The sequence below is a fragment of the Chlorocebus sabaeus genome, chromosome 2 (assembly GCF_047675955.1).
Source record: "Chlorocebus sabaeus isolate Y175 chromosome 2, mChlSab1.0.hap1, whole genome shotgun sequence".
NCBI classification, from domain to species: domain Eukaryota; kingdom Metazoa; phylum Chordata; class Mammalia; order Primates; family Cercopithecidae; genus Chlorocebus; species Chlorocebus sabaeus.
In genome coordinates this window covers 10,091,619-10,117,963 of record NC_132905.1, presented here as the reverse complement: position 1 = coordinate 10,117,963, position 26,345 = coordinate 10,091,619, and the positions used below count along the sequence as shown (strand labels likewise).

Sequence of the window (26,345 nt, the reverse complement as noted above, 5' to 3'; positions counted from 1 at the left end):
CATAATATTTCTTAGTATGGATATACCAAAAGATATTCAAACCATTGCCTAATCAATGGTAGTTTCCATATCATTTTTTCCATTTCCACTATGGCTGGAATCAATTTTCATGTTCAAAAATCCTAAACTGGTGCTATATTTCTTTAGAATAGAGGCACAGATGTAGAAGGGTTACACACAAATCAATATGCAATTATTTTTTAAAAACAGACACTGCCATATTCTTTTCTTAAAAAGGCTCTAGAGGTTCACATTTCCAGCAGCAATGAGTGTCTCAAGCACCTTTTAAGTGGTAAAGCAGCTTACCAGGGGATGTGGTCTATTATTCCATCAGTGGCTTCCGTTGTTAGGACACCACGGGTCAGCTGTGGAGACGGGGTTGAGGGGCAGGTTGAGTTCAGGACACAGAAGATTGCCCAAGGGTGACTATTATTACTTTGAGACTCTGGAAAAATTACACAGGAAATAGAGACAAGAGGCTCAGGGTGCAGCAAAGTAGCCAAATCAGGACAATACTGCTTTCTTCGGAGCAGATATACAAATGGCCAAGGAACTCGTAAAAAGATGCCTGGCATCATCTCATTAGGGAAGTGCAGTCGAAGCCACAGCCTGATCCGTCCTCACACCCACGAGCATGGCCATCATCAGACAGACAATAACCAGCGTTAGGGAAGATGTGGAAACATCGGAACGCTCACGCATTGCTGGCGGGAACGTGACATGGTACAGCTGCTTTGGAAAGCAGTTTAACAGTTCCTGGAAAAGTTAAACATGGAGCTACCCTAAGACCCAGCAATTCCATTCCTAGGTAAGCAAGAAAATGAAAACATATGTCCACACAAAAACTTGTACACAAATGTCCATAGCAGCATTTTCATAACAGCTGAAAAGTGGAAACAACCCAAATATCCATTGATTGGAAAAAGGAAATCTAGCATTTGCATACAATAGAGTATTAACCAACCATAAGAAGAAACAAAGCACTGATCCATGTTATATCATGCTTTATACTTGGAAGCATGATGCTAAGTGAAAGACGCCAGACACAAAAAGCAAAATATTGTATGATTCCACTTATATAAAGTGTCTAGAATAGGCAAATCCATCGAGGCAGAAAACAGACTAGTGGTTGCCAGTGGTTGGGAATAGGGAAAAAACTAATCTCTTTTTTTTTTTTTTTTTTTTTTTGAGACGGAGTCTCGCTCTGTCGCCCAGGCTGGAGTGCAGTGGCCGGATCTCAGCTCACTGCAAGCTCCGCCTCCCGGGTTCACGCCATTCTCCTGCCTCAGCCTCCCGAGTAGTTGGGACCACAGGCGCCCGCCACCTCGTCCGGCTAGTTTTTTGTATTTTTTAATAGAGACGGGGTTTCACTGTATTAGCCAGGATGGTCTTGATCTCCTGACCTCATGATCCACCCGTCTTGGCCTCCCAAAGTGCTGGGATTACAGGCTTGAGCCACCGCGCCTGGCCAGTAATATCTATTAATACTTAAAATGTCACAAACACTATGAGTCTAACTTCCACTTCTAGAACATTATCCTAGAAATATAATTGCATAGGGGTAAACAGGCTTACGTATGGAACTATTTGCTGGACTACTAGTAGTTGTAGCAAAAAACTCGAAATGACCCAAACACTTATTAGTAGAAACCCAGTTCAATAAATTATCATGTGTCCTTGAGGACACATGGACACAAAGAGGGGAACGACTGACACAGAGCCTACTTGAGGGTGGAGGAGGAAGAAGATCAGAAAAAATAACTATTGGGTACTAGGCTTAGTACCTGGGTGACATAATAATCTGTACAACAAACCCCCACGACGCAAGTTTACCTATATAACAAACCTGCACATGTACTCTGAACCTAAATAAAAGTTTAAAAAAATAAACAATCACATGTCCCTACAATAAAATACTCCACAGGCATTCAAATTCCCCATGGAATTTTAGTAAGAAAAAAAAAACTGTATCCAAAAGCATGTACAGTATGTTTCCATTTTTAAAAAATGGTGTCAAGAAGTTGAGGAGAGAATTTATAAATAGACCTGCTTGGGATACCTCTGGATACAAGAAACTGTAGAGTATTTACCTCTAAGGAAGGAAATTTGGGATGGGGTTTGGGGAGCCATTAGTCAGGGTGGGGATTTTTTCTCTGCCTTATCTTATTATGTATGTCACTCAGAATGTTTACTATGTATATGCATCTACCCCATCCGTGCCATTAAGAAATAAAGAAATAATGAAAAGAAAAAATGAAAGCAGGGAACTACAAAAGGTGGGATTCAAAGCGGACGTTTGACCTATTTCCCGATTTGCCTGGGGCTGGCCCAGCAGTGAGGCGGTTTCTCACTAATGAGCATCAGCTTTGACTGGAGGGGTTGATAGGCCGGGTGGGCCCTGCTTGCTGAGCCAGTATCATGGCCTTGGGGACATCTCCATATCGCAGAGTCTGAGCCTCTGCTTGGCAAATTCAGGAAATCCAGCTTTTCCTTTTACATCACCTGGAGTTGATGTAACTCTCAGAAGGAATTTTTAAGAGGACTCATGAATTAACCACGTAGCCAACTTACTGGCTTAAGACTACGTGACAGAAAGCTGCAAAGAGGACCAGCCACTGGCAACATCCTACCACTGTCCCTCTCTGTGGAAAATACACGCGGGAAGCACAGTGTGATGGGCGGGGTGCCTGGTGAGCCCAGAAATCTGCAAGCACAGCTGAAATTGGTTACAGGATTTCAATGTTTCGTTGCTTGAAGCTATGATAGCTTGAGGATGATGATGATGATGATGATTTTTTTATAGCCATCTTTTCTGAGGGACTTGAAGTAGGGAAAAAAATAAACTTCGCACTATCGGAGGTTGCCAACTATGAGGTCTGCCGATGTTTGGCCAACACAGTGTTTATATTTTTTTGAATTGGGAAATTTCATTTGAAAGACCTCAAATCAGGCTGTCAGAGAAATATCTTATTATTGGCTAAGGGTTTCCCAGGGCAGCCATCCTCGAAGCTGCGTGGAGCCCCGTAAACAAGGAGACTTTCCAGTTCCCTGCAAACTCCATTTCACTCGGAGCCTTGAGCCAGTTCTTACATGGTGCTCAGACTTGAGCCAGCGCAAGAACACCCGGGAGGGGTTGTGGGAACAGATAGCTGGGCCCCACCCCCAGGGGACGGGGTGTTTCTGACTCAGGAGGTCTGGGCTCCAGCTGCAAAAACTGCACATCTAGCAGGTTCCCAGGTGATGTGATGCTGCTGGCCCAGGGACAACTCCGAGAATCACTGCTATTGGGCTCTGCCATTTTACCCACACATGGAGGCAGGCTCTGCTTACATTTTTCAGTTCTTGTTCCCAGAAACATTTGCTCTTTGAGGTACGCTTCGCATGTAACAGATCCTACCCACTGATACAGTATGTGCTTTCATTGATAAGCGTCCAGAAACTTGGAGGGCACCTTACCATTTCTTTGGTCTCACTGATTATTTTTATCTTTGTTAAATGAAAATTGTTGGTAAGCTCTTTTTGGTGTGGTAAAAGGATACGAAAAGCAGATTTTTAAAAAAATGTCCACTCTAGGATTAGAATTGTAGGTGTGTTTATTCGATTTCAAGATCTGGTTAAAATGCACCTTGAGGAAGAGAACTGAGTGCAGCTGTTATTTGTCAATGCTGTTTCTCTTTTCATGTTTTTTTTTTCCATGTTGTCTCTTGGTCTCTCCTATCTCTCTTGGTCTATTCTCCAAGACAGAGACAAGTGATCCTGAAACGTTGCCAATGTTTTTATCTTTCGAGCCCAAGTGTGCTGCCTCGTTTTCTTCTCAGTCCGAAGAGACAAAGAGAAAGTTGCGTATTACTCAAGCAGCAGTTGTATAGCAGTTAATAAAATCAGACTATATGAGCCATGAAACAGTAAGTTGTGTCCACAGTATCAGTCATGGTAAGTAAAAAAAAAATCCTTAAAAATTTAAAACAGAAATGTCAATGTTTTATTTCTGAAAAATGTGAATAAGAAATTTTCCGGCCGGGCGTGGTGGCTCATGCCTATAATCCTAGCACTTTGGGAGACCAATGTTGGTGGATTACCTGAGGTCAGGAGTTTGAGACTAGCCTGGCCAACATAGTGAAACCCTATCTCTACTAAAAATACAAAAATTAGCCAGACACGGTGGTGCGCGCCTGGAATCTCAGCTACCAGGGAGGCTGAGGCATGAGAATCGCTTGAACCCTGGAGGTGGAGGTTGCAGTGAGCTGAGATTGCGCCACTGCACTCCAGCTTGGGCGGCAGAAGGAGACTCTGTCTCAAAAAAAAAAAAAAAGAAAGAAAAGAAAAAAAAAAAAGAAATTTTCTAAGCGTATTCCAAATAACTTTCAATATTGGATAAACATTAGGAGTTTAAAAATACTTATGCCAGTGGAGTGCTGTGACTCACGCCTCTAATCCCAGCAATGTGGGAGGCCAAAGAGGGAGGGTCACTTGAGCCCAGGAGTTTGAGACCAGCCTGGATAACAAAAAAATAATTTACAGAAAATAATTTACAAAAAAATTAAAAAATTAGCAAGGTATGGTGGTGTGTGCCTGTGATCCCAGTTACACAGGAGGCTGAGGCAAGAGGATTCCTTGAGCCCTGGAGGTCAAGGCTGCAGTGAGCCATGATCATGCCACTGCACTCCAGCTGGGTGACAGAGCAAGACCTCATCTAAAACAAAAACAAAAACAACAAACAAACAAACAAACAAAACAAAAAAAATTTACGCCCAGGTAAAAATTGTCAGAGAAAAATAAGAAAAAAACTGAATGCCCAACATTAGCATAATGGCTGAATGAATTATAGTATGTCTATACCTTGAAGTACATTGTAGCTTTAAAAAAAATGGATTAAAGTTATACCAGTTGAATCTGGAGGGATTTCCACATATTGTTAAGTGAGATGGGGAAGATTATTACAGTGAAAAAATAACACTATTAATGGATGTGCTGGGAAATGTCTGTATGGGGATTGTTAAAGTAAATTAAAATAAAGACCAGACCTGAAGAATCCCTGAGCAGACAAAGCCTATTAGACCATATAAGTGACTTAAACCTTGCTTGATTTGCAAACCTAAGCAAAACAACTCGAACTGTTTCTTGTAAATGCCTATGCTAAAGAAAAACAGAAATTGAGCTCAACCAATCAGAAACAGTCAACAAATTTAAAATTATATAACTGGGCACTTTCCAATGAGATGATCAAACAAGGCAGCTGTGTAATTGTAACAAATCAAAAAAATGTTATATTATACTTCTGCATTTTCCCTACATTCTTGCATGTGATGCTTTGTCATCAAAACACTAAATCCTTTTGGTTTTGTTTTCTCAAATTAATGAATTGCCTCTATTCAGATAAACTCTTCGAAATTTTATTGTGTCTCAGATTTGTCTTTTACAAAGTATAGAACAAGGAGAAAAATATGAAAGAAGAAATATTAGGTTGTTAGCTTGGGTGTCCTTGGAGGGGGTAGGGAAGATGTGAGATGAGGAAGGAGCCAATAAGAAAAAGAGAAAGAAAGGTTTCACCAAAACAATATAACAGAAAATATTATTGCATTTATTCATATATGTTAATTAGTATTTATGTAAGTATATATGCATGTAAAAATAAAATACAAAGAATTAAAATGCATACTAATAGTTATTTCAGTTATCTATGGCTGTGTAACAAGCATCCCCAAAATCAATGACTTAACCACCATTTTATTAGCTCATGATTCCATGCATTAAGAATTCGGGGCCGGGCGTGGTGGCTCATGCCTATAATCCTAGCACTTCGGGAGACTGAGGTGGGTGGATCACGAGGTCAGGAGTTTGAGACCAGCCTGGCCAACATAGTGGAACTCTGTCTCTACTAAAAATACAAAAAATTAGCTGGGTGTGGTGGCAGGTGCCTGTAATCCCAGCTACTTGGGAGGCTGAGGCAGGAGAATCACTTGAAGCCGGTAGGTGGAAGTTGCAGTGAGCTAAGATCATGCCACTGCACTCCAGCCCAGTGGACAGTGTGAGACTCCATCTCCAAAAAACAAAAAAACAAAAAAACAAACCAAAAAAGAATTCACTAAAAAAAGAATTCACGCAGACACCAGGTGCAGTGGCTCACACCTGTAGTTCCAGCACTTTGGGAGGCTGAGGTGGGCAGATCACCTGAAGTTAAGTAGTTCCAGAGCAGCCTGGCCAACATGGTGAAAACCTGTCTCTACTAAAAATACAAAAATTAGCCAGGCATGGTGGCACGTGCTTGTAATCCCAGCTACTCGAGAGACTGAGGCAGGAGAATCACTTGAATCTGGGAGATGGAGGTTGCAGCAAGCCAAGATCGTGCCACTCTACTCCAGTCAGGGTGACAGAGTGAGATTCTGTCTCAAAAAAAAAAAAAAAAAAAAAAAAAGGAGAATTCAGGCAGAGACGATAGGATCAGCTTATCTTTGCTCTATGATGTCTGGAGCCACAGCTGGGGTGCCTTGAAAGGATGAAGATGGCTAGGACGGCTCACACAGGGACATATGTCTGGAGCTTTAGTTCCGGCTATGGGCTGGTTTCCATGGTCCTTCCTCATATGGCATCTATTAGCTGAAATGCCCGTGATGTTTTCTTTACCCACAGGTCTTGTTCCTGGACTGGGTTGGCCGGAATATTTGGGGACTGGCTGGGCACCTCTCTCTTGCCTCATGGCTTCTTCATGTGACTAGCCTGGGCTATCTCACAGCGTGGCAATCTCAGGGTAGAACTTCTGACATTGTGTCTAGCCTTTCCCAGAGCTAGTGTTGCAAGAGACAAGGCAGAAACTCCAAGTCTTCTTAAAAGGCTTCTTGAAAGTCCTGTGTCATCCCTTCTACTACATACTGTTGGTTATATAGGACTAGCCCAGAGGGAAATACACAGGGGTGTGAATACCAGGAAGCATGGGTTATTGGGTGGTGGGTTGTGTGTGTGTGCATCTTTGGAGACTATCAACCACAATAATGCAATAGGGAAGATAACTTTATCTAACAGGAATTCTCCACTAGGCTTTTTGGTGAGAAAAAGCACTGAGTTTGGGAAGGATGAGATTTCCCCAGGGCTCTTGCTCACTCCCAAGGAAGACAGAGGCACAAGGAGCTGTTGGGCCATCTGGGAGAGCCAGTGTTCAGAACTCTCTGTTATTACTTTAGACTGAGCGGTGATACAGTGCAACGGAGGGAAAGAAGAAAGGAGAGTGCCTGTGAGTGTTATCAGTGGAGAGTCGTCCAGGTTCTTGGTGTTTTGAACAAAAAAAATTGGACAAAATGCACAAAGCAATGAAAGCACAGATTTATAGAAATGAAAGTACACTCCACAGAGTGGGAGCAGGTTCGAGCAAGTGGCTTAAGAGTGCTGGTTACAGAATTTTCTGGAGTTTAAATAACCTCTAGCAGTTTCCCATTGGTTACTTGGTGTATGCTCTACGTAAATGAAGAGGATGAAGTTGGTGTACATCCTATGCAAATGAAGAGGATATTTCCTGCCACAGCTGAAGTGGAGTTACGCCCGTAGTTGGGCATAGAAAGTGGAGGGTTTTCTGCTCGACTTAGTTCTAGGAAGTCCTTAGCTTCCCCGCCTCCAGACCCTATTCCCCTGCCTCACGAGGATGGGGTGTCTTGCAGAGATTCAAGGTGGAGAGTTGAGGATAGGGAGCCTCTTGAGTGAGAGACACATAGCAATGTGGTAGGAGGAGAGAGAAAAGTGGTGTTCAGGACGTGAGTTAGATCTCCTTAACGTCTTTTGAAAGGCCAGAGTAAGGATATGAACTACACTCCGTTGCTCAATTCTAATAATTCTTTGGAATCACCTCTGGCAGACACTGCTTGTGGCCTGCCCAATAGCCAATCCTCTCCAGCCCCAACCATGTATTATTATTATTCGCCTGCATCTCAGAGAGATGCTTGATTCCCTGCATCCCATGCAGCTGGTATGGGCCATGTGATATAGCTCTGGCCAATAAGAGGATGCCTACATGGGGGCAGAGGCTTCGCGGAAAGATCCTCCTTCCTCTCATAATACAAGGAGAAAAAAAAATGGTGGCAAAGTTTGGCCTTCCCCTCCTGCTTTTGGATCCCATGATGTAGAGATGTGATGTTTGGTTCTGTGACAGCCATCTTGTGAGCAGGAGTGACACAATTGGCTCATGTACTTGGTGTTTTGATGAGGCTGTCAGACTGCTGCACCAAATTTAGAACTGCCACCTCCAGACTTCTTGCTCAAATTAAAAGTGATATTTACTTAGCCAGGGTTGCATTCCTTGAAGCTGAGTGCAGCAGAGTCTGGGAACTTGCCCTTCGGCCTTATTATTTTGCTCCTCTGCTTCCACTGGCTTAATATGCCACTGTTCATTCATCAACCATTTCTAAGTCTTTAGTGTATCTCAGGCCTTGTGCTGAGCTCTGGGACCCTCATAACAAAAAAGGATGGCAAGCGCCCTGCTCTCAGGGACTTTTACCTGAGTTTGGAAACAGATAAAAAATAAGACCAATTGGAGGGAAATAGTGGACACTAGGAGAACACATGTATTTGCTCCCTTCCAGACAAGTGCTGTTGCCTATATTTTTTACTACATCAGGGAGCTATGCTTTTTGGCATTGGGTCTCCCATCGCACTTTACCCAGGCATTGATATTGGCAAATGCTTCTCTTCTCACTCATTATGTTATTGGCAGGAGCACTTTGCTCAAGTTAGAATTTTCAATCCAATAAAATGATTCCACTTAACATCTTTTTTTTTTTTTTTTTTTTTTTTAAAAAAAAAAAAGCAAAATTAGTCAATTCTTTTTAGGAACAATGACTAGGAGCAAAAAGGAAGATACTAATTTTAGAAACCTCTTATCCAGGTCAAACATTCCTTCTGTTTCTGGAAAATGATATGTCCTGGCAGAGAAGGCATGTCTTAGTCTCTGACATACATCAGCAGTGAGGTCTGAGAACTAATGTCACAAATTTGCTAGAAAGGAATCAAAGAAGGGCAAAAATCAGCATTTTTATTTCTCCAAAGATCTATGAAGTTTTAGGCAAAAATAACATGCAGGTGGGAAAATCTGATCAGGTGATATGTCAGGGAAAGCCAACAGTAAATAATAAGTATGAGAATAGCCTCTACTTTTTGTTTTTTTGTTTTTAAATAGAGATGGCGTCTCTCTGTTGCCCAGGCTGAACTCAAACTCTTGGACTCAAGCAATCCTCCCACCTCAGCCTCCCAAAGTGCTGGGATTTTAGGCTTGAACCACTGCACCCACCCCAATAGCCTCTACTTTTGGTTTTGCCCAGAATCCTTTATTTCAGCACATTTATCTTGTGCCAGCTGCTGTTTTTAGAGCTCCCCTACAAAGTTCATACTATTATTCCAATTTTACAGATGAGACTCAGAATACAACTTCCTTGCCAAGGTTGTATAGCTAGTGAGTGGCAGAGCCAAAACCTATGCCCGGGTCTGTTAGAGTCCTATGCTTGAGAGGATACGGTTCCATTTCCGATTGCTGTAACAAATTACCCCAAATGCCCCAGCACAAATATATTAAGGTTGTAGGTCAAAAATGGGTCAGCGTCTAGAGGCTGTAGGGGAGAATCTATTTCCTTCTCTTCTCTAGTATCCAGAGGTCACCTACATTCCTTGGCTTGTGGCTGCATCCTCCAGCTTCCAGGCCAGCAGTGTAGCATCTTTAAGTCTCTCTCTGTCTGTGACATCTGCTCCCATAATCACACCTTTTCCTACTCCAACCCTTCTGCCTCCCTCTTATGAAGACCCTTATGATCACATTGAGTCCACCTGGATAATCCAGGATAATATCATCATCTCACATTCCTTAGTCACATCTGCAAAGTCCTTTTGCCATGTAAGGTCACATACTCATAGGTGCTGAAGATTAGATGTGAGCATTTGATGGGAGGAGGGGCACCATGCCATGTGCTGGACTCTTAGCTGTGGACTCTGTGGTCTCATATACGAAGAAATCGCGTAAGTTGCACTCCCTAGTGTATGCAGTCTCAGTGGGGATGGTATTAATCCCGAGGGGGCGAAAATTGGTTGTGTGAGGGAGGATGAACAAAACTGATTCCTTTTATGTACAGAGCACAGATACAGTACATACACAGATACATGTCAGTGATATTACAATTTCATGAATGGGATTCACTTAGCTCTTAATGCATTACCTCATCTAGTCCTGGATGTCACCTGTGAGGACAGCGTGTCATCCCCACTTGCCCACTTGCCTTCTTTGCCCTGGCCGTCCACACTCTGCCTCCCCTTGCATCCCTCCCCAACACCTCAGCTCTGCTTGAGTGAGAAGATGACTCTGGGATCCCCCTTGAAAACATATGTGCCTTTAAAAACTATGTTTTTGTTATTGAAGAACAAAACGTTAACTATATCACAGCAGCATTAGCTGTGCTCTCACAGAGCTTGGTTTTATGCTAATACTGGCCATCTGTCTCTTCAGGGGAGTCTTTTGCAAAGAAACAAATAGAAAACAACTATATTCTTAAGGTGGTAAAAAAAAGCCTTTTTAGGTATTTCCTTCCCAGAATCTCTAGGCTTAGGCTTTCTCTTCTCTTTTTAGCTTTTGAGTGAAAAAGGTAAGGAGCAGCCGTCAGTCTCCTTTCTTACTGGTGGGAAAGTGATTGTTGCATATTAATAGGGGTTGTGGCACCTCCGTGGTAATGTTTCACTAAATGGAACAGAGTATTCTCTTTCTAGGATGATTAATTTGGTCTGGCCTGACAGTGGTGTGTGGGACTAAATGTTCTGTCCTTTCTAACTGCCTGATCTCTGAGACATGGGAGATTGAGTTTCTCCTTCACAATCCACCAAAGTTTGCATGTGAACAAAACAGGGGATCTCTGCACGCCACAGGAAGGTGATGTGCTCAACTGCGAGGTGTGGTCCTATTTGAAGTTGTCTGATTCAAAGAGATGCAATAAATTCACATACCACACTTATTGGGGGGAGGTCAAGAGGTACCAGGTGACAGTCTCCTGAGGTCTCCCTCCCCTGGGCAGTATATGGGAGGAATGGGCTGACAAAATAGCTAAGAGATGTCACCTCTTCACAAAACACCTCCCCATCACATTACTTTCTTTTGTGCAGACTCCTCCTGCCCCCAGTGATGAATTCAGAGGAAGTAAAGGAACTGGTTGAGCAGAAGACACCCTTTTAACATTTCACCCATTCTTCATTGAATTTATTTTTTTTCTTTAGTTGATGTGAGCTGCTTTTGACTATGCTGATTTTTGTTGTTGTTGTTGTTGTTGAGATGGATTCTCTCTCTGTCTTTTACTCTGGAGTGTAGTGGCATGATCTCAGCTCACTGCAACATCCGCCTCCCCAGGTTCAAGAGAGATTCTCCTTCCTCAGCCCCCTGAGTATCTGGGATTACAGACGTGTGTCACCACGCCCAGCTAATTTTTGCATTTTTAGTAGAGATGGGGTTTCACCACGTTGACCAGGCTGGTCTCGAACTCCCAACCTCAGGTGATCCACCCGTCTTGACCTCCCAAAGTGCTGGGATTACAGGCGTGAGCCCCTGCGCGTGGCCAACTATGCTGATTTTTAAAAAACTTCATTGTACCTTAACAACATTTACAAAAATCAGATTTATCTGATTGAAGTATAATTTATATACAATAAAACCCACCAACTTTAATAGCACAATTCAGTGCATTTTGACAAAATATACAGTCATGTAACCTCCATCATGATGAAGATATAAAGCTTCTCCATCATTCCAAAGTTTCCTAATGTCCCTCTGCAGTGACTGTCTCAACCATTCCCAGCCCCTGGCAACTACTGATCTACTTGCTATCACTACATTTGTGCCCTTTCTAGAATGTTATATACATGGAATCATGTAGTATGTTGCCTTTTGTGTCTGGCTTCTTTTTCTTAGTATAATAATTTTGACATTCATCCATGCTGTTGCATTGATCAGTAGTTCCTTCTTATTTATTGCTAAGGAATATACCATCTGCTACAGCCTGAATGTGTCCCCCAAAATTCATATGTTGAAACTTAATTACCATGTGATCATATTAAGAGGTGGGGCCTTAAGGAGCTGATTAAGTTTAGAGGGCAAAGACCACATACATGGAATTATAGACTTTATAAAAGGACTTGAGGGAACTAGCTAGTCCCTTTCACGCCCTTCTGTCGCTTCTGCTGTATGAGGACACAGCATTCCTCCACTCTGGTGGGCACAGCAACAAGGTGCCATATTGGAAGTATGGAACAGGGCCCTCACCAGACACTGAACCTGCTGGTGCTTTGATCTTGGACTTCCCAGCCTCTAGAACTAAGAGAAATAAATTTCTACTCTTTATAAATTACCCGGTCTATGGTATTTTGTTATAGCAGCACAAACAGATCACGAGACCATTGTATGGATATACCCTAATTGGATTAACTGTTGTTCTAATGATAGATATTTGGCTCTAATACAAATAATTCTCCAGATATTTTTGGATTCAAACAAAAAAACTATTTGAAAAGGATAGAGACAAACTGAGGATACTAATTTAAACAATTGTATTTTGGCAGAACAAGCACATAAGCCTCTCACCCAAAGTTTGCAAGCCAGTGTGTTGGTCTTAGTGGCATTGCAGGTAAATCACATGGTATGCTGCTTTAACATCGTTGACAACCTACTCCAAAACGGGACACTCAAATAACATCTAAAATCGGTGAGTTAAGCTAGAAATAGAACATAAGCAAAAACTGAGACATTTTGATTTTTCAATATATCATTACTTAAGATGAATAATAATCCCAAGCTTTCAAGAAAGATCTCTAATCCACGTGGATTGTATTACTTAATGTTTGATATCAAATTCCCATGATGGCTTGCTCTTACTAAGAAACAGCACTCTACACGATACATTTCTTTCTAGGAGGATACAGAATGTAATTTCATGTTTTAGTTTAAAAGAGGTATTTTCCCTGACTGATATCTCTCACATTGTATCTAAAGACAAATAAAAGACTTACAAAGCATAAGGGATATCGGAAAGACTAGTTTTAACTTTTGATTTTAAAGTTCCAAAAGATATGTTAGGCAGAAATAATACAGTTAACTTCAAACAGCAATGGCAGTCTTTAAGTCAATTGACATTAAATCTAAGACAGAATAACTTTCCTTATGTATTTACCACATGCCAGACACTGTTCTGAGAGTTTTAGGAGTATCAACTTATTTAAACCATACAACAACTTAGAAGCTTGCTCTTATCATTATTATAATTCCCATTTTATAGATGACAGAACAAAGAAGCTCAGAAACTTGCCCAAGCTCACTTATTGGAGCCATGATTCAAATGTAGCATCCCAGCCTCTTTGGCTGTTTGGTTAGCCACGGTACCATTGCTGCTTCTAAATAAGCCTTCATAGGAAATACTATTGGATGCCAATTGTATTAGTCTGTTCTCGTGCTATTAATAAAGACATACCCAAGACTGGGTAATTTATAAAGGAAAGAGGTTTAATGGATTCACAGCTCCACATGGCTGGGGAGACCTCACAATCATGGCAGATGACAAAGGAAGAGCAAAAGGATGCCTTACATGGCAGCAGGCAAGGGAGCATACTCAGAGGAACTCCCATTTATAAAACCATCAAATCTCGTGAGACTTATTCACTATCATGAGAACAGCATGGGAAAAACATGCCCCTATGATTCAATTACCTCCCACTGGGTCCCTCCCTTAACACGTAGGGACTATGGGAGCTACAGTTGAAGATGAGATTTGGGTGGGGACACAACCAAACTGTATCACCAATGAACTGTTTTAATTATAATTTTTTTAAAAAGGAAAAGTATAGATAAAAAGAAACCAGTCACCTAGATTTCTATTTACATATTTTTCCAATGACTTTTCTATATCTATATACATATATGCATACACCAACAGAGATCAACAGAAATGTGCATCAAAAGACATGGTCAAAGAATTCTCTCTGAAAGACAAAAAAAGGCACTCAGAATTCCACTTTTATACCCCTTAAAACTGCACTGAAAATTATAACTTAGCTAATAATCTTAGGAAAACAGTATGAGGACAATAATAAGCTTAAAAGGGGTAATCACTCTAAAGCAAGTTGCACAGGTTGAAGATGTAAATGAATAACAGGCAAAATTGCTACTTTGGGATTAACTGGGACTCTTTACAAATTCTCCAGTAGTAGCTGAGGATGTTGAAAGCAAGACTGCCAGGTATGAGGGTGAGGTACAAATAACCCATGACTCGTAAATGTGTGTTTCTTTTCCCTTGTCATGTGCAGGTGTTCACACAGCAACTGCTATTTCAGACTGTTGTCCTAGGTTTCTCTTGCCTGTGTTCCTCCTTTCGGGAACATCTTTGTGATATACATATGCATATATGAAATATGCATACATATATGTATATCTCACATATGTATATGCACCTATGCATATGTATAGCTCATATATGTTAATACACATGCATATATATATATACATATATAAAACATAAATATATTACAGGTGAGAGAGGAAAGAAAAGAGAGAGTGAGACGGAGGATAGAGAGAAGGGTAGAGAGACAGGCTTTCTCAATCCCAACAATTTTTCCCTATTCATTCCCTGCCCTTGCACTCCCTATTAAATATAAGAGGATAATTGAAAACAACCCAATTAAAAATTGGGCCAAAATGAGAATGTAAACTGGCATAGTCATTATGGGAAATAGTATGGAAGTTCCTAAGAAAGTTAAAAAATAAAACTACTATATTAGTCTGTTTTCACACTGCTGATAAAGACATATCTGAGACTGGGAAGAAAAACAGGTTGAATTGGACTTACAGATCCACATGACTGGGGAGGCCTCAGAATCATGGCGGGAGGTGAAAGGCACTTCTTACATGGCGGTGGCAAGAGAAAATGAGGAATATGCAAAAGTGGAAGCCCCTGATAAAACCATCAGATCTCATGAGACTTATTTACTACCATGAGAACAGTATGGGGGAATCTGCCCCCATGATTCAAATTATCTCCCACTGGGTCCCTCCCACAACACATAGGAATTATGGGAGTGCAATTAAAAATGAGATTTAGGTAGGGACACAGAGCAAAACCATATCAACTACCATATGATTCAGCAATCCACCTCTGGGTATATATCTGAAAAAATGAAAGCAGGGTAGCTGTAGTCCCAAGTTCGTTGCAGCATTATTCACAATAGCCAAGATATAGGAATGACCTATGTGTCCATCAGTGGATGAATGGATAAATAAAATATATATATGGACACACACATATACATGTGTATAAATACACACACATGCAATGGAATATTCAATCATACAAAAGAAGGAAATATTGGCATTTGCAATGACATCGATGAACCTGGAGGACTTTATTATGATAAGTGAAAGGAGCTAGACCCAGAAAGGCAAATACTATATGATCTCACTTACATGTGGAATCTAAAAAAGTTGAATTCATAGAAGCAGAGAGTAAAATGGTGATTACCAGGGGCTGAGGTCCAGGGAAAATTTTGGTCAAAGGGTACATACTTTCACTCATAAGATGAATAAGTTGCACGGTAAATGTAAGTTAATAATACTGTTTTGCTTACTTGAAATTTGCTAAGAGTATATTGTAAGGGTCCTCACCACACCCTACAACAAAAACAAAAAAGTAGCTATGTATGGTGAGGGATGTGTTGATTTTTTATATATATATATATATAATTATATATATTATATATATATTATATATTATATCTATATTATATATATATAAAATACACACACACACACCCCATGGAATACTACTCAGCCATAAAAATAACAAAATAATGTCTTTTGAGGCAACTTGGATGGAACTGGAGGCCATTATTCTAAGTGAAGCAACTTAAGAACAGAAACCAAATGCTGCATGTTCTCACTTATAAGTGGGAGCTAAGCTATGTGTATACAGGGTCATAGGGTAGTATAATGGACATTGGAGACTCCAAAGAAGGGAGGGTGGGAGTGGAATGAGGGTTGAAAATTACCTATTGGGTACAATGTACACTACTCGGCTAACAGGTACATTAAAAGCCCAGACTTTGCCACTATATAATCACATCCATGTAACCAAAAACCACTTTTACCCTAAAGCTATGAAATTTTTTTAAAAAGAACCTTCTACAGAGCCCCTAATAGTTCAGATTCTCAGTCCCCAACCTTAGGGTGTTCTGAATAGCAGCTATGGGATGAGACTAGGGCATGGAAATTTTAATACATTCCCCAGGAAATTCTAAAACCTTTGGAACCAATGCTATAATATACCTCCTTCATTACTCAGGAAAGGAAACCGAAGCGCAGAATCTTATATGTGAATGAAAACACCCATAACCATAATATGATAATGATAGAAGCACTTATTATCTGTCAGGCACTGTAGTATGTGCTTTCGTTATATCAGATGCTTATGCTATAGGTACTGTTATTACTTCCGCTGTATGGATGAGGAGCCAGAGGTTCAGAGAAGTTATGTAACTTGCTCAAGGTCACACAGCTAGTAGGTGGCAAAGCCAGCAGTCTGATTGCAGAGTTCTTACCCTCAACTACTGGGCTGTACTACCTCTTCTTATGTAATTTACATGTATCTGTCACATAGTAGAACCTGACCACCCTGAAAGCATTGAATATATAGCCTTATACTCCAGGATAAACTCAAATAGGTAAATATATGCCTCAGTTTTAACACTGCCCTCATGTGGACAAAATTCTGCTGTCTTGTATAATTTACCAGTTTTGGAGGAATTCGTAAGTGCTGATAATGGCAGAGGCCGTGCACATTTTGGGGAAAGGAATATATGAAATATCACTGGGGACCATGTTAAATGTTTAATAAACAACCTCCTTTAATCCTCATAGCAATTCTCTGAGGTAGGTACTTTTATCCTCATTTTACAGATGAGAAAACTGAGGCTGAGAAAAGCAGATGTTTTGTTCCAGGTCACACAGCCAGTCATCTGCAGGGCAGGGATTGCCACCTAGGTCTGCCAATCTTCATGTTTTCACTCTATTGCTTTAATCTTATCTGCTGTAACTCCTCAGTCTCCCCCAGCTGTCACACATACTCAGAAGAGATCCATTGTTATGGCTGCATCATATCGCCCCCAAAGTTGCTAGTCCTAACCCCCTGTGAATGTGACCTTATTTGGAAACAGAATCTTTGCGGGTGATCAAGTTAAGGTGAGGTTATTAGAGTGGGCCCTAATCCAGCATGACTGTTTTCATATGATGAAGGGGAATTTAGACGTGCATAGAGGGAAGATGGCATGAAGATGCAGGGAGAAGATGGCCATCCACAAGCCGATGAGAGTGGCATGGAACATGTTCTCCCTAATGATCCTCAGAAGGAACCACTGCTGCTGAGAACTTTATTTTGAACTTTTGGCCTTCAGCACTGTGAGACAATACATTTCTGTTGTTTAAGCCACCCGTGCATGGTAGCCCAAGGAACAAATGCAAGTGTTTTCAAAGTGAACCTGCGGCTTCAACCCTCTCTCTCTTTTTTTTTTTTCACCATAAACAGCACCTGCAGACCCTCCTGCCCCATGAGAGGATAGCTGCCCTTCCCAGAGTGCCCTTCCCACTGACCTTCCTCGAAGTGCTGAACTGTGTGGGTCGACATCACCACTGGAACCCCGTTCTGAGCAGACGCGTTGTCCTGAAACAGACCACGTGACATTGTGAGACAAATCTTTGGGGGCAAAATCAGAAGAACTCAAGGAAGAACCTCGAAGATACAAGGATGTCTCACAAAAATTAAACTTAGCTTAAAGGCTGTGTTTCTAGAAGCTCCCCAGCTTTCTATCACACCTCGGAGAACCAAAATAACTCACTCCAAGAGTGGACTCCAGTGATTATGAGTGCACACCACGGTGCCTCAGCTCAGGGGATCCCACCCTCACAGGAAGCTCTGACCCCTCGCACGGAGGGGACCCCAGGCTCAAATGGGCACTTGTCAAGTCAGGGATGGAGCACGAATTTAATGTGCTGATTCTGAAACCTTTTAGGTTATCCTCACTCCACTGTCTTGCACACACAGACACAATCAATCAGCAGCCAGGACTTTTTAGTCAACACACTTGTCAAATACAGGAAGTTCATTTTTTTTTTTTTTTCCTGCTGATGCCCCTTTAATGGTTACTACACTACCTTGTAAATCTCTGCTTCTGGTTCATTCTCTTGGTCTTCAACTCTTTGGGGAACGCTCATTTGGTTACCCATTGCTCCTATAATGGAGAGAAAGAGAGGAAGAGAGAAAGAATTCAAAATCAAACGAAGCTACCTAAGGTGCAGAGGCCTGGCAAGTTGCCCATGGCTGTATTATCATCAGCTGACATCAGAACAAATTGCTTGTATTAGTCCGTTCTCACACTGCTATGAAGAAATACCCGAGACTGGGTAATTTATAAAGAAAAGAGGTTGAACTGACTCATGGTTCCGCATGGCTGGGGAGGCCTCAGGAAATTTTACAATCACGGCAGAGGGCACCTCTTCACAGGGTACCAGGAGAATGAGCGCGAGCTGGGAAAAATGCCAGATGCTTATAAAACCATCAGATCTCGTGAGACTCACTCAGTATCACGAGAACAGCATGGAGGAAACTGGCCCAATGATCCATTTATCTCCACCTGGTCCCACCCTTGACGTGGGGATTATGAAGATTACAATTCAAGATAAGATTTTGCGTAGAGACACAACTAAACTATATCATTGCTTATATTTATTTTGGGGAATAGAAATGAGATTTTGGACTCATCTATTCAACAGAATTAAAGTTAAATGCAGTCATAATTTTCAGTTGCATTTCACTGATAGGGGAAAATATTTATCATTATGAAAAGTGTATTCAGTGTAGATAGCATTTTTTTTTCTCTCTTAGCTAGAGTCACAGCTATTAAGATTTTAGAATGAGGGTAATTGAAATAATAATTTTTAGCTTTTTCTTATTCTCAAACTAAATTAATTCCCCTATTAAAACCTTTTACACTACTGCTTTCTTTTTTTTTCATAGCATTTAGCAGGGTTTGTAATTATATACTTACTTGGGTATATCTTCATGCTTTCATTGATTTAACACATATGGTCATGTGTCACTCAAGGGGGAGGAAATGTTCTGAGAAATGCATCGTTAGATGATTTCATGGTTGTGTGAACATCATAGATGGTATAGCCTACTACACACCTAGGCTGTATGATATAGCCTATTGTTCCTAGGCCACTAACCTGCACAGCATGCAACTGCATTGAACACTCGGGGAAACTGTGACACACTGGGAAGTATTTGTGTACCTAAACATATCGAAACAGAAAAAGTACAGTAAATACATAATGTTATAATCTCATGCGACCACTAAGTGTGTGTGGTCCATCATTGACTAAGGTATCATTATGCAGCGTATGACTTGTCTATTGAGCACAGCTCTGCACCTATTGCTGTGCGAGGCACTAGGGTTACAGCTGTGAATTAAACAGGCAAGGCCCTCTGACTTCATGGAGCTGAAACATGGTACACAGGAAGAGAGTTAACACATGAACAATAAATCCACAAATGAGGTCATTTCTGATAGTTCAAGGCAGCATGGCACAGTGGTTATGAGCACAGACTCTAGAGCAAGACTGCCTGGGCATGAATCCTCTCTCTGCCTCTTGTGGCTGTGTGTCCTTGGGAGAGTTAATTAGCCTCTCTGTGCCTCATAAGACTGCTATAAGGACCCAATGAGTTAATGCTTGTGACCTGGTTAGAACAATGTCTAGCTCATGTTAAGCAAAACATATGTGCTTATTAAACAAAAACGCATAGGGTTCTAAGTTGTGAATAAAAGTAATTTTTTTTGAGATGGAGTCTCTCTCTGTCACCCAGGCTGGAGTGCAGCGGTTCAATCTCAGCTCACTGCAACCTCCGCCTCGTGGGTTTCAACGATTCTCCTGCCTCAGCCTCCTGAGTAGCTGGGATAACAGGTGCGTGGCACAACACCCGGCTATGTTTTTTTTGTATTTTTAGTAGAGACGGGGTTTCACCATGTTGGCTGGGCTGGTCTCGAATGCCTGACCTCATGTGATCCACCTGCCTTGGCCTCCCAAAGTGCTGGGATTACAGGCGTGAGCCACTGCGCCCCATCGAATAAAAGTAATTAATAACATCACGTGAGATGGGATCATATGGGAGATGGCAGGTTGTGGCAATGCTGGGTAGGATGGTTCTGAAATGACCATTAATGTGGTTATTGTCCCATAGGTGAAGGGCAAAGTTGAGTATTTATGTCTCCCTTCCAAAAGAAATGGTAAGCACCCTGAGGTCAAAGGCAGTGTCTACCTTCACCCAATTTTGTATCTCCTAATCTTAGCCGTGTGTTTGCATTTATTGGGAGCTCAATTATTATTAGTCAACGGAGGGAATAACCATTGATAACATCTCTCACATATGAGGCACAGACCTAGGTACATGACCACATCATCACCAAACCTCTGAAGAGCTTTGTTATAATGATGATGATAACAGGAAGTCATTACTTAGCATGTTCTCAATTCCAAGCTCTAATTTCTGAGTGCTTCACCTGTGTGGTCTCACGTAGTCCTATAGTGTTCCTGTGAGATAGAGGCATCATGATTTCATTCTTCATATGAGGAAGCCGAAACTCAAGGGGGTTAAATTATTTTCCAAAGGTCACCCAGTTAATGAGCAAGTTTCAAACACAGTCTGGCTGGGCTCTAACCACCGGAATGTTCTGCATATTACTAGCTTTCCTTAAAAAGGAGGAATGGAACCTCCAAGACTCACCAAGGACAAACACCCAGTGAGGAACTGACTCCTAATATATCCGATCCCTACACAAGAACCCTTGCAGTCACTCCAAAGGCCTGCTGTCTTGCCACCTAAAGTTCTTTTGCACACATAATTCCAATGTAGCCCATCTCTAAAGACCTAGCTTCTGGCTTATCTGCTCCAGTGGCTCTTGGAATAAAAATTAGGACTTTTGATTTCTGGCTGAAAGGAGCCAATGAGTCACCAGGATTCTTGTGGATCTCTCGCCTTGGGTGTGAGTTTATACTCCCTGGTAGTAGATGCATTGAGCAATTGGATATTGAGGAGGCCAAACAAAGGGTCGTGGATCTCACCATGTGTTCTCTTGCAGGAATTTAATACATAACCAGATCTGGGGATTTTGTATGTCTTCTGATCATACCACATGATGAAGCTAAGCACTGCTAAAACATATAGGACACTTGTTGTTTTGTACTCTTTTCTATTTATAAAAATCCATGACTCACACACTTGCTTCTGTCAATCATCGCTTCTGTCAATGGGACAATAACATTGAATCTTCAAGACCAGGGTTGGCAAAGAACGGCAGAGGCCAGATTCAGCTCACTGCCTGTTTCAGTAGGCCAGTGAGCTAAAAATGAGTTTTAAATGTATAAATGGTTGGAAAAAAAAACAGAAGAATCATAGAATGTGACACATGAAAATTATGTGAAAGTCAAATCTCAGCATCCATAAATAAAGTTTTGCTGGAAGATAGCCATGCCCTTTTATTTATATATTGTCTGTGATGGCTTTCATGCTATAATGACGGGGCTGAGTACTTGCAACAGAGACCTATGGCCTGCAAAGCCTAAAATATTTACTACCTGACTCTTTACAGAAAGTTTACCAGGATTTGAACCTACTATGTATAAAAACAATGACGACAACTCTAAAAAATCATAGAAATGATAAAGTAATAACAATAACAACATTTGGTGAGTGCTTACCATCTGTTGAGAAACTGTTCTAGGAGTTTTATTTGCAGTAAAACTAATTTGCTCTTTGCAGCAATTCAACAAGGCAGAGGTATTGTTATTATTTCAATTTTGCTGGTGTGGAAACTGAGGCATGCAGGTTAAATGTCTTGGTCAAGGATACACACAAACACGTTCATAAATGCACATGCGAGAATATATATACACAAAGTATCTATCTAAATTCAGCTTTTAACAAGTTTTAAAATTATTTTAACAGTAGGTTTACAAGCTTTATTTTAAAGCTCTTCCTATTTAATGTAAATTCAATCCTAACAGAGCTACTTTGAATCAACGCTTGAGGTTATGAAAAATCTTGGAGCTGGAAGACGCGTGGTGTATGGAAGTAGGAGAGAAGCTTTTCCTTCTCACAGAGTTGGGGTTACATTATTCTGATCATTGCACATCCTAAGTAGCCTCTCGGCCACTTCAAGGTGAAGGGGACTGAAAGAAGGAAAATCTAACGGCGTGTCTTTTTCAGTGATAACCTGGATTCAGATATTGTCACTTTCCACCAGCAGTTATAATGCATGTGTTGCTAAATTGCTCCTGCCTGTCCGTCAACCTTTTAAGGAACAGGATTTATCTCGGTGGGACAAAAGCAAAAGGTTACTGCCATCTGTTGGCTGACATCAATATTAGCAGAAATGAATTTATTCAGACTACAGGACTAGGTCCAAACAGCTGGGGAGACTGAAAGAAGCATTTTGATGTTTTGCAATGAAGTCTTCTGTTAACAGTTGGCAAGAAGATGGCAACTCCTTCAGTACCCCAAAGGTCCTGGAACTCGTAATAATGATACCATATATGACTTGTGTGAAGAGCTTGCTGGGTGCCAGCCCAGCGCTGAAGCTCTGTGTAGACACCAGTGTAGCACACAGGATAGGAATGTGGGCTCTGGAGTTTGGAATCTCCGAGCATTACTGAACCTTGCTGGGCCTCAGTTTCCTCATCTGCAAAAATCGGGATAATGATAGCCTCCATCTCAAGCGGCTGGTATGAGAATCAAACCAGTGAATAGAAGCAAAGTGCCCTGAACAGGGACTGGCACATAACGAGCATTGCGCAAGTGTTAGCATGAATAGGATTCTCCCTGATATGATCTTTGCTCTTTGAAGCCCGTGTCTCCCACAGGTGCCTGGTAGTGAGACTCTACTGAGGAATCCGGCAACATTTCTGATTCCCGTGATCCTCTCACCAAAAAGTCAAGTTGGGGCCCTGGAATTTGTATTTTTAGCAAATGCCCCAGTGATTCTCACAGTATGAAAAACACTGTGATGGTAAAACCATCTTCAAGGCTTTTCCAGGAATGAGGATGCTCTAGGACACGGGACTCTTTATGTTAAAACTGGAAAATCCTGGGCAAACCAGAATGACTTACATGGAGACTTTTAAAAAAATCCCCATTTAATAGATGGGAAAACTGAGGCTCAAGGCAGTTCAGACAGTAATTTTTGTCTGTAATAGTTTTCTCCCATTTCCCAAAAAGAGAAAAATAAATCAGATAGAGTTTTTCATGATAAACATACAAGCGAAAGAACTAGCTTTCATTTTTGAAAAAGAAAAAGTTTGAATGGGGTGTTAAAATGCCCTTTCTTTCATGAACTGATTATATGAGTGTTTCGTCTTTATGACCTTATTTGACATTAAACATACTAAGCTCTGGTGGGTGGAGGGGTGTTGCTTTTGAAATTAGACTTGTGTTTGAGGGTTTGGCACTTTGCCACTGGGGGTTGATTGTGGGGGATCAGATGAGAAAGCCCCTCCACTTCCCCGCCTCCTGCCTGGGTCCTGGGGGCTTGTCCCCAGAGTCCCCAGATGGGGCTGCACGTGAGAACCTCCCGCAGAGTTCTGAGATCTCCATGCCCAGGCCCCAGCCAGACCGAGGACAGCAGATTCTCTGGGGTGGGGCCGGGCATCGGGGTACTTTCGAGATCTCTAGGTGGTTTCCATGGCTGAGAGCCCCTGTTCTGGATATTTCTGGGGTGAGAGAACGAGTGTCTCCTGGGGTCAGAACTCTCCTGGTTGCTGCCTACCCTGACCTAGACAACCAGGCCCAGGGATTCTCAGACTGAGGAACAGCTCAGGCTTCGGGGTCCACAGACCACCATCACCCAGGCATCTGAATACACTCACAACCTTTCTAGGGGCACTGCTTTGCTGGCGCACTGTTTTGTCAGCTTGCAGATCAAGAGAACTGTCCTGGGCCTCCAGCTTCCCTTCCTCCAGAACTGGCGGGCGGGGCAGGTTTTGCAGCTGGTTGTTCAGAAGCAAGCCCGCATGCCCTGCAGAGGCTGCGTCTCTGGGGCTCCCCTCTCTCCTCTTGAGAACAAGAGCTCTGCGGTGAGACAGGCCTCCGTAAAATCCCACCATCGTGGGGCTTTGGGCAAAGCACTTGACCCCTCTGAACGTATCTTTCTGGTGGAAAATGACAGTATTCGTAATGGTGACAATAATAAAGACATTTGGAGTGTTTTCTCTGTGCTGAGCAGTTCTGATTTGCATATATTTGCTTCTCTTGGTCCTCCCAGCAACCCTCCGGGTTAGGTACTTTTATTTTCCCAGTTGTCTGCTGAGAAACCGGAGCGCAGAGGTTGAGGCACGTCCTGATATATCGTGGTACCGTGGGGAGGGGTCAATGTCATGGGAAATTGCCTGGCAGGGCACGCACCTAGTAGGTGTTAGTGATATACATGTCCCAAACTCAACTCATGATGGTTCGACTGACACTATTTCAACTTTATGATAAGCATCTATCTATCTATCTATCTATCTATCTATCTATCTATCTATCATCTAATTTATCTATCTAGCACACACACACTATAGATATAGATATAGATACCATATTTACAATGTCTAGGGTATTTTATTTTGGTCCCAATTTTCCAGGACTGTATATCTATAGTTCGTATTTTGGCTCTTGTCCTATTCCTTGATGACTTCCATTGCTTTGCTAAACGCTTTCTCTTTGGAAATGTGCTGTTCTTTGTTCCTCCCTCACAGTAAGTGCGGCGCAGTGTTTCTGGAGCCAGGAGCGATTTCTGCCCCCAAGGGGCATTTGGAAATGCCTGCATGCAGTTTTGATTGTCACAGTTCAGCTTTGGGGGGCATGCACTGGCATCCGGTGGGTAGTAGCTGGGGATGGCGCTACATACCCTGCAATGCCCAGGACTGCCCCCTCCCCCCAGTGAAGAATTGCCTGCTTTGCTGAGGGTCGCTTGTGCTGATATTGAGATACCCTAGTCTAGCACTCGGACTTGGGGATTTTCTCCTCATGTTGATAGCCAGGTGTCACCTAGGGATCTGCATTTCTGAAAAGCACGTGAGCAAATTCATCCGTGGTGGTGAAACAGCGCAAGCCCTCTGCGTGGGCTCCCCTCTGGCGCACACTGGCCATGTGCGTAAGCCCCGGCTCCTTGTCTGAGAAGGGAGGGGTGGAAGGAAGGACCATAACAGATTCCTTGCATGGAGCTCCTTTGAAGATTAGAAGGGTGTGGCCCATGTGTTGTATAACTGGGTGGCTGGTGCACAGCAGTTGAGGAATAGAGATACGCTGTTAGTATAAGCAGTAAATAAAATGGGCCATACATTAGCAGTAATAATAGCTAACATTTCTGTAGTGCCTACCTTATGCCAGGCATTGCTCTAAATGCGTCTCTATGTTAACTCTCTACATCCTCATCAGAGCCCTATGAGGCAGGTATTTTTATTGTCCCCATTTTACAGATGCAGAACCTGAGCCCAGGGTACTCAAGCTCCTCACTTAAGATCATGCTATGGATTCGTGTTGGATTCGTGTTGAAGCCCTAACGTCCAATATGACTGCACTTGGACATATGGCCTCTAAGGAATCAAGGCTAAATGAAATCAGAAGGGTGGACCTTGATCTGATAGAATTAGTGTCATTATAAAAAGAGACATCAAAGAACATTTTCTCTCTCTCTCAACGGTATGAGGACACAGCAAGAAGGCAGCTGTTGGCTAGCCAGGAAGAATGGTCTCACCAAGAATGCATCAGTCAGAACGTTGATCTTGGACTTCCAACCTGCAGAACTATGAGAAAACAAATGACTGTTGTTTAAGCCACCGAGTCTATGGCATTTTGGTTACTGCAGCCCAAGCTGACTAATACAGATCATCTTCTAGTAAGTGGGAGAATCAGGACTTAAACCTCGCAAACTCAAGTCGAGAGTTTAGACTCTTTAACTTTCTACTTTCTATACTTTATACTATCTCTTCTGCTGTATAAGTGATGTTATAATTTTATGAACTATTTATATGTAATACAATAGAACATGGAATATAAAATATTTCTTGTATATTCATTCTTGAAACGAGAAAATTATAACTAGGCAAGGAATATATATGGTACAATCTAAAGTGAGGATTAGGCCGGGTGCTGTGGCTCATGCCTGTAATCCCAGCACTTTGGGAGGCTGAGGTGGGTGGATCACTTGAGGTCAGGAGTTCGAGACCATCCTGGCCAACATGGCGCAACCCTGTCTCTGCTAAAAAT

General features: G+C 42.0%; 1 protein-coding gene across 2 annotated transcripts in view; it reads right to left on the bottom strand.

The window, feature by feature from the left end:
* Positions 1 to 18,522, bottom strand: part of BCAS1 (brain enriched myelin associated protein 1) — a 113,436-nt gene extending 94,914 nt beyond the window's left edge. For both annotated transcript variants that reach the window (XM_008013661.3, XM_008013687.3), the window contains exons 1-3: positions 18,477 to 18,522; positions 18,197 to 18,273; positions 17,636 to 17,705 (exon numbers count right to left, since the gene is read on the bottom strand). In XM_008013661.3, coding sequence (XP_008011852.3) covers positions 17,636 to 17,705; positions 18,197 to 18,273; positions 18,477 to 18,480 — 151 coding nt within the window. In that variant the 5' untranslated portion in view covers positions 18,481 to 18,522. The remainder of the gene's footprint in view (positions 1 to 17,635; positions 17,706 to 18,196; positions 18,274 to 18,476) is intronic.
* Positions 18,523 to 26,345: the final 7,823 nt, after the last annotated feature.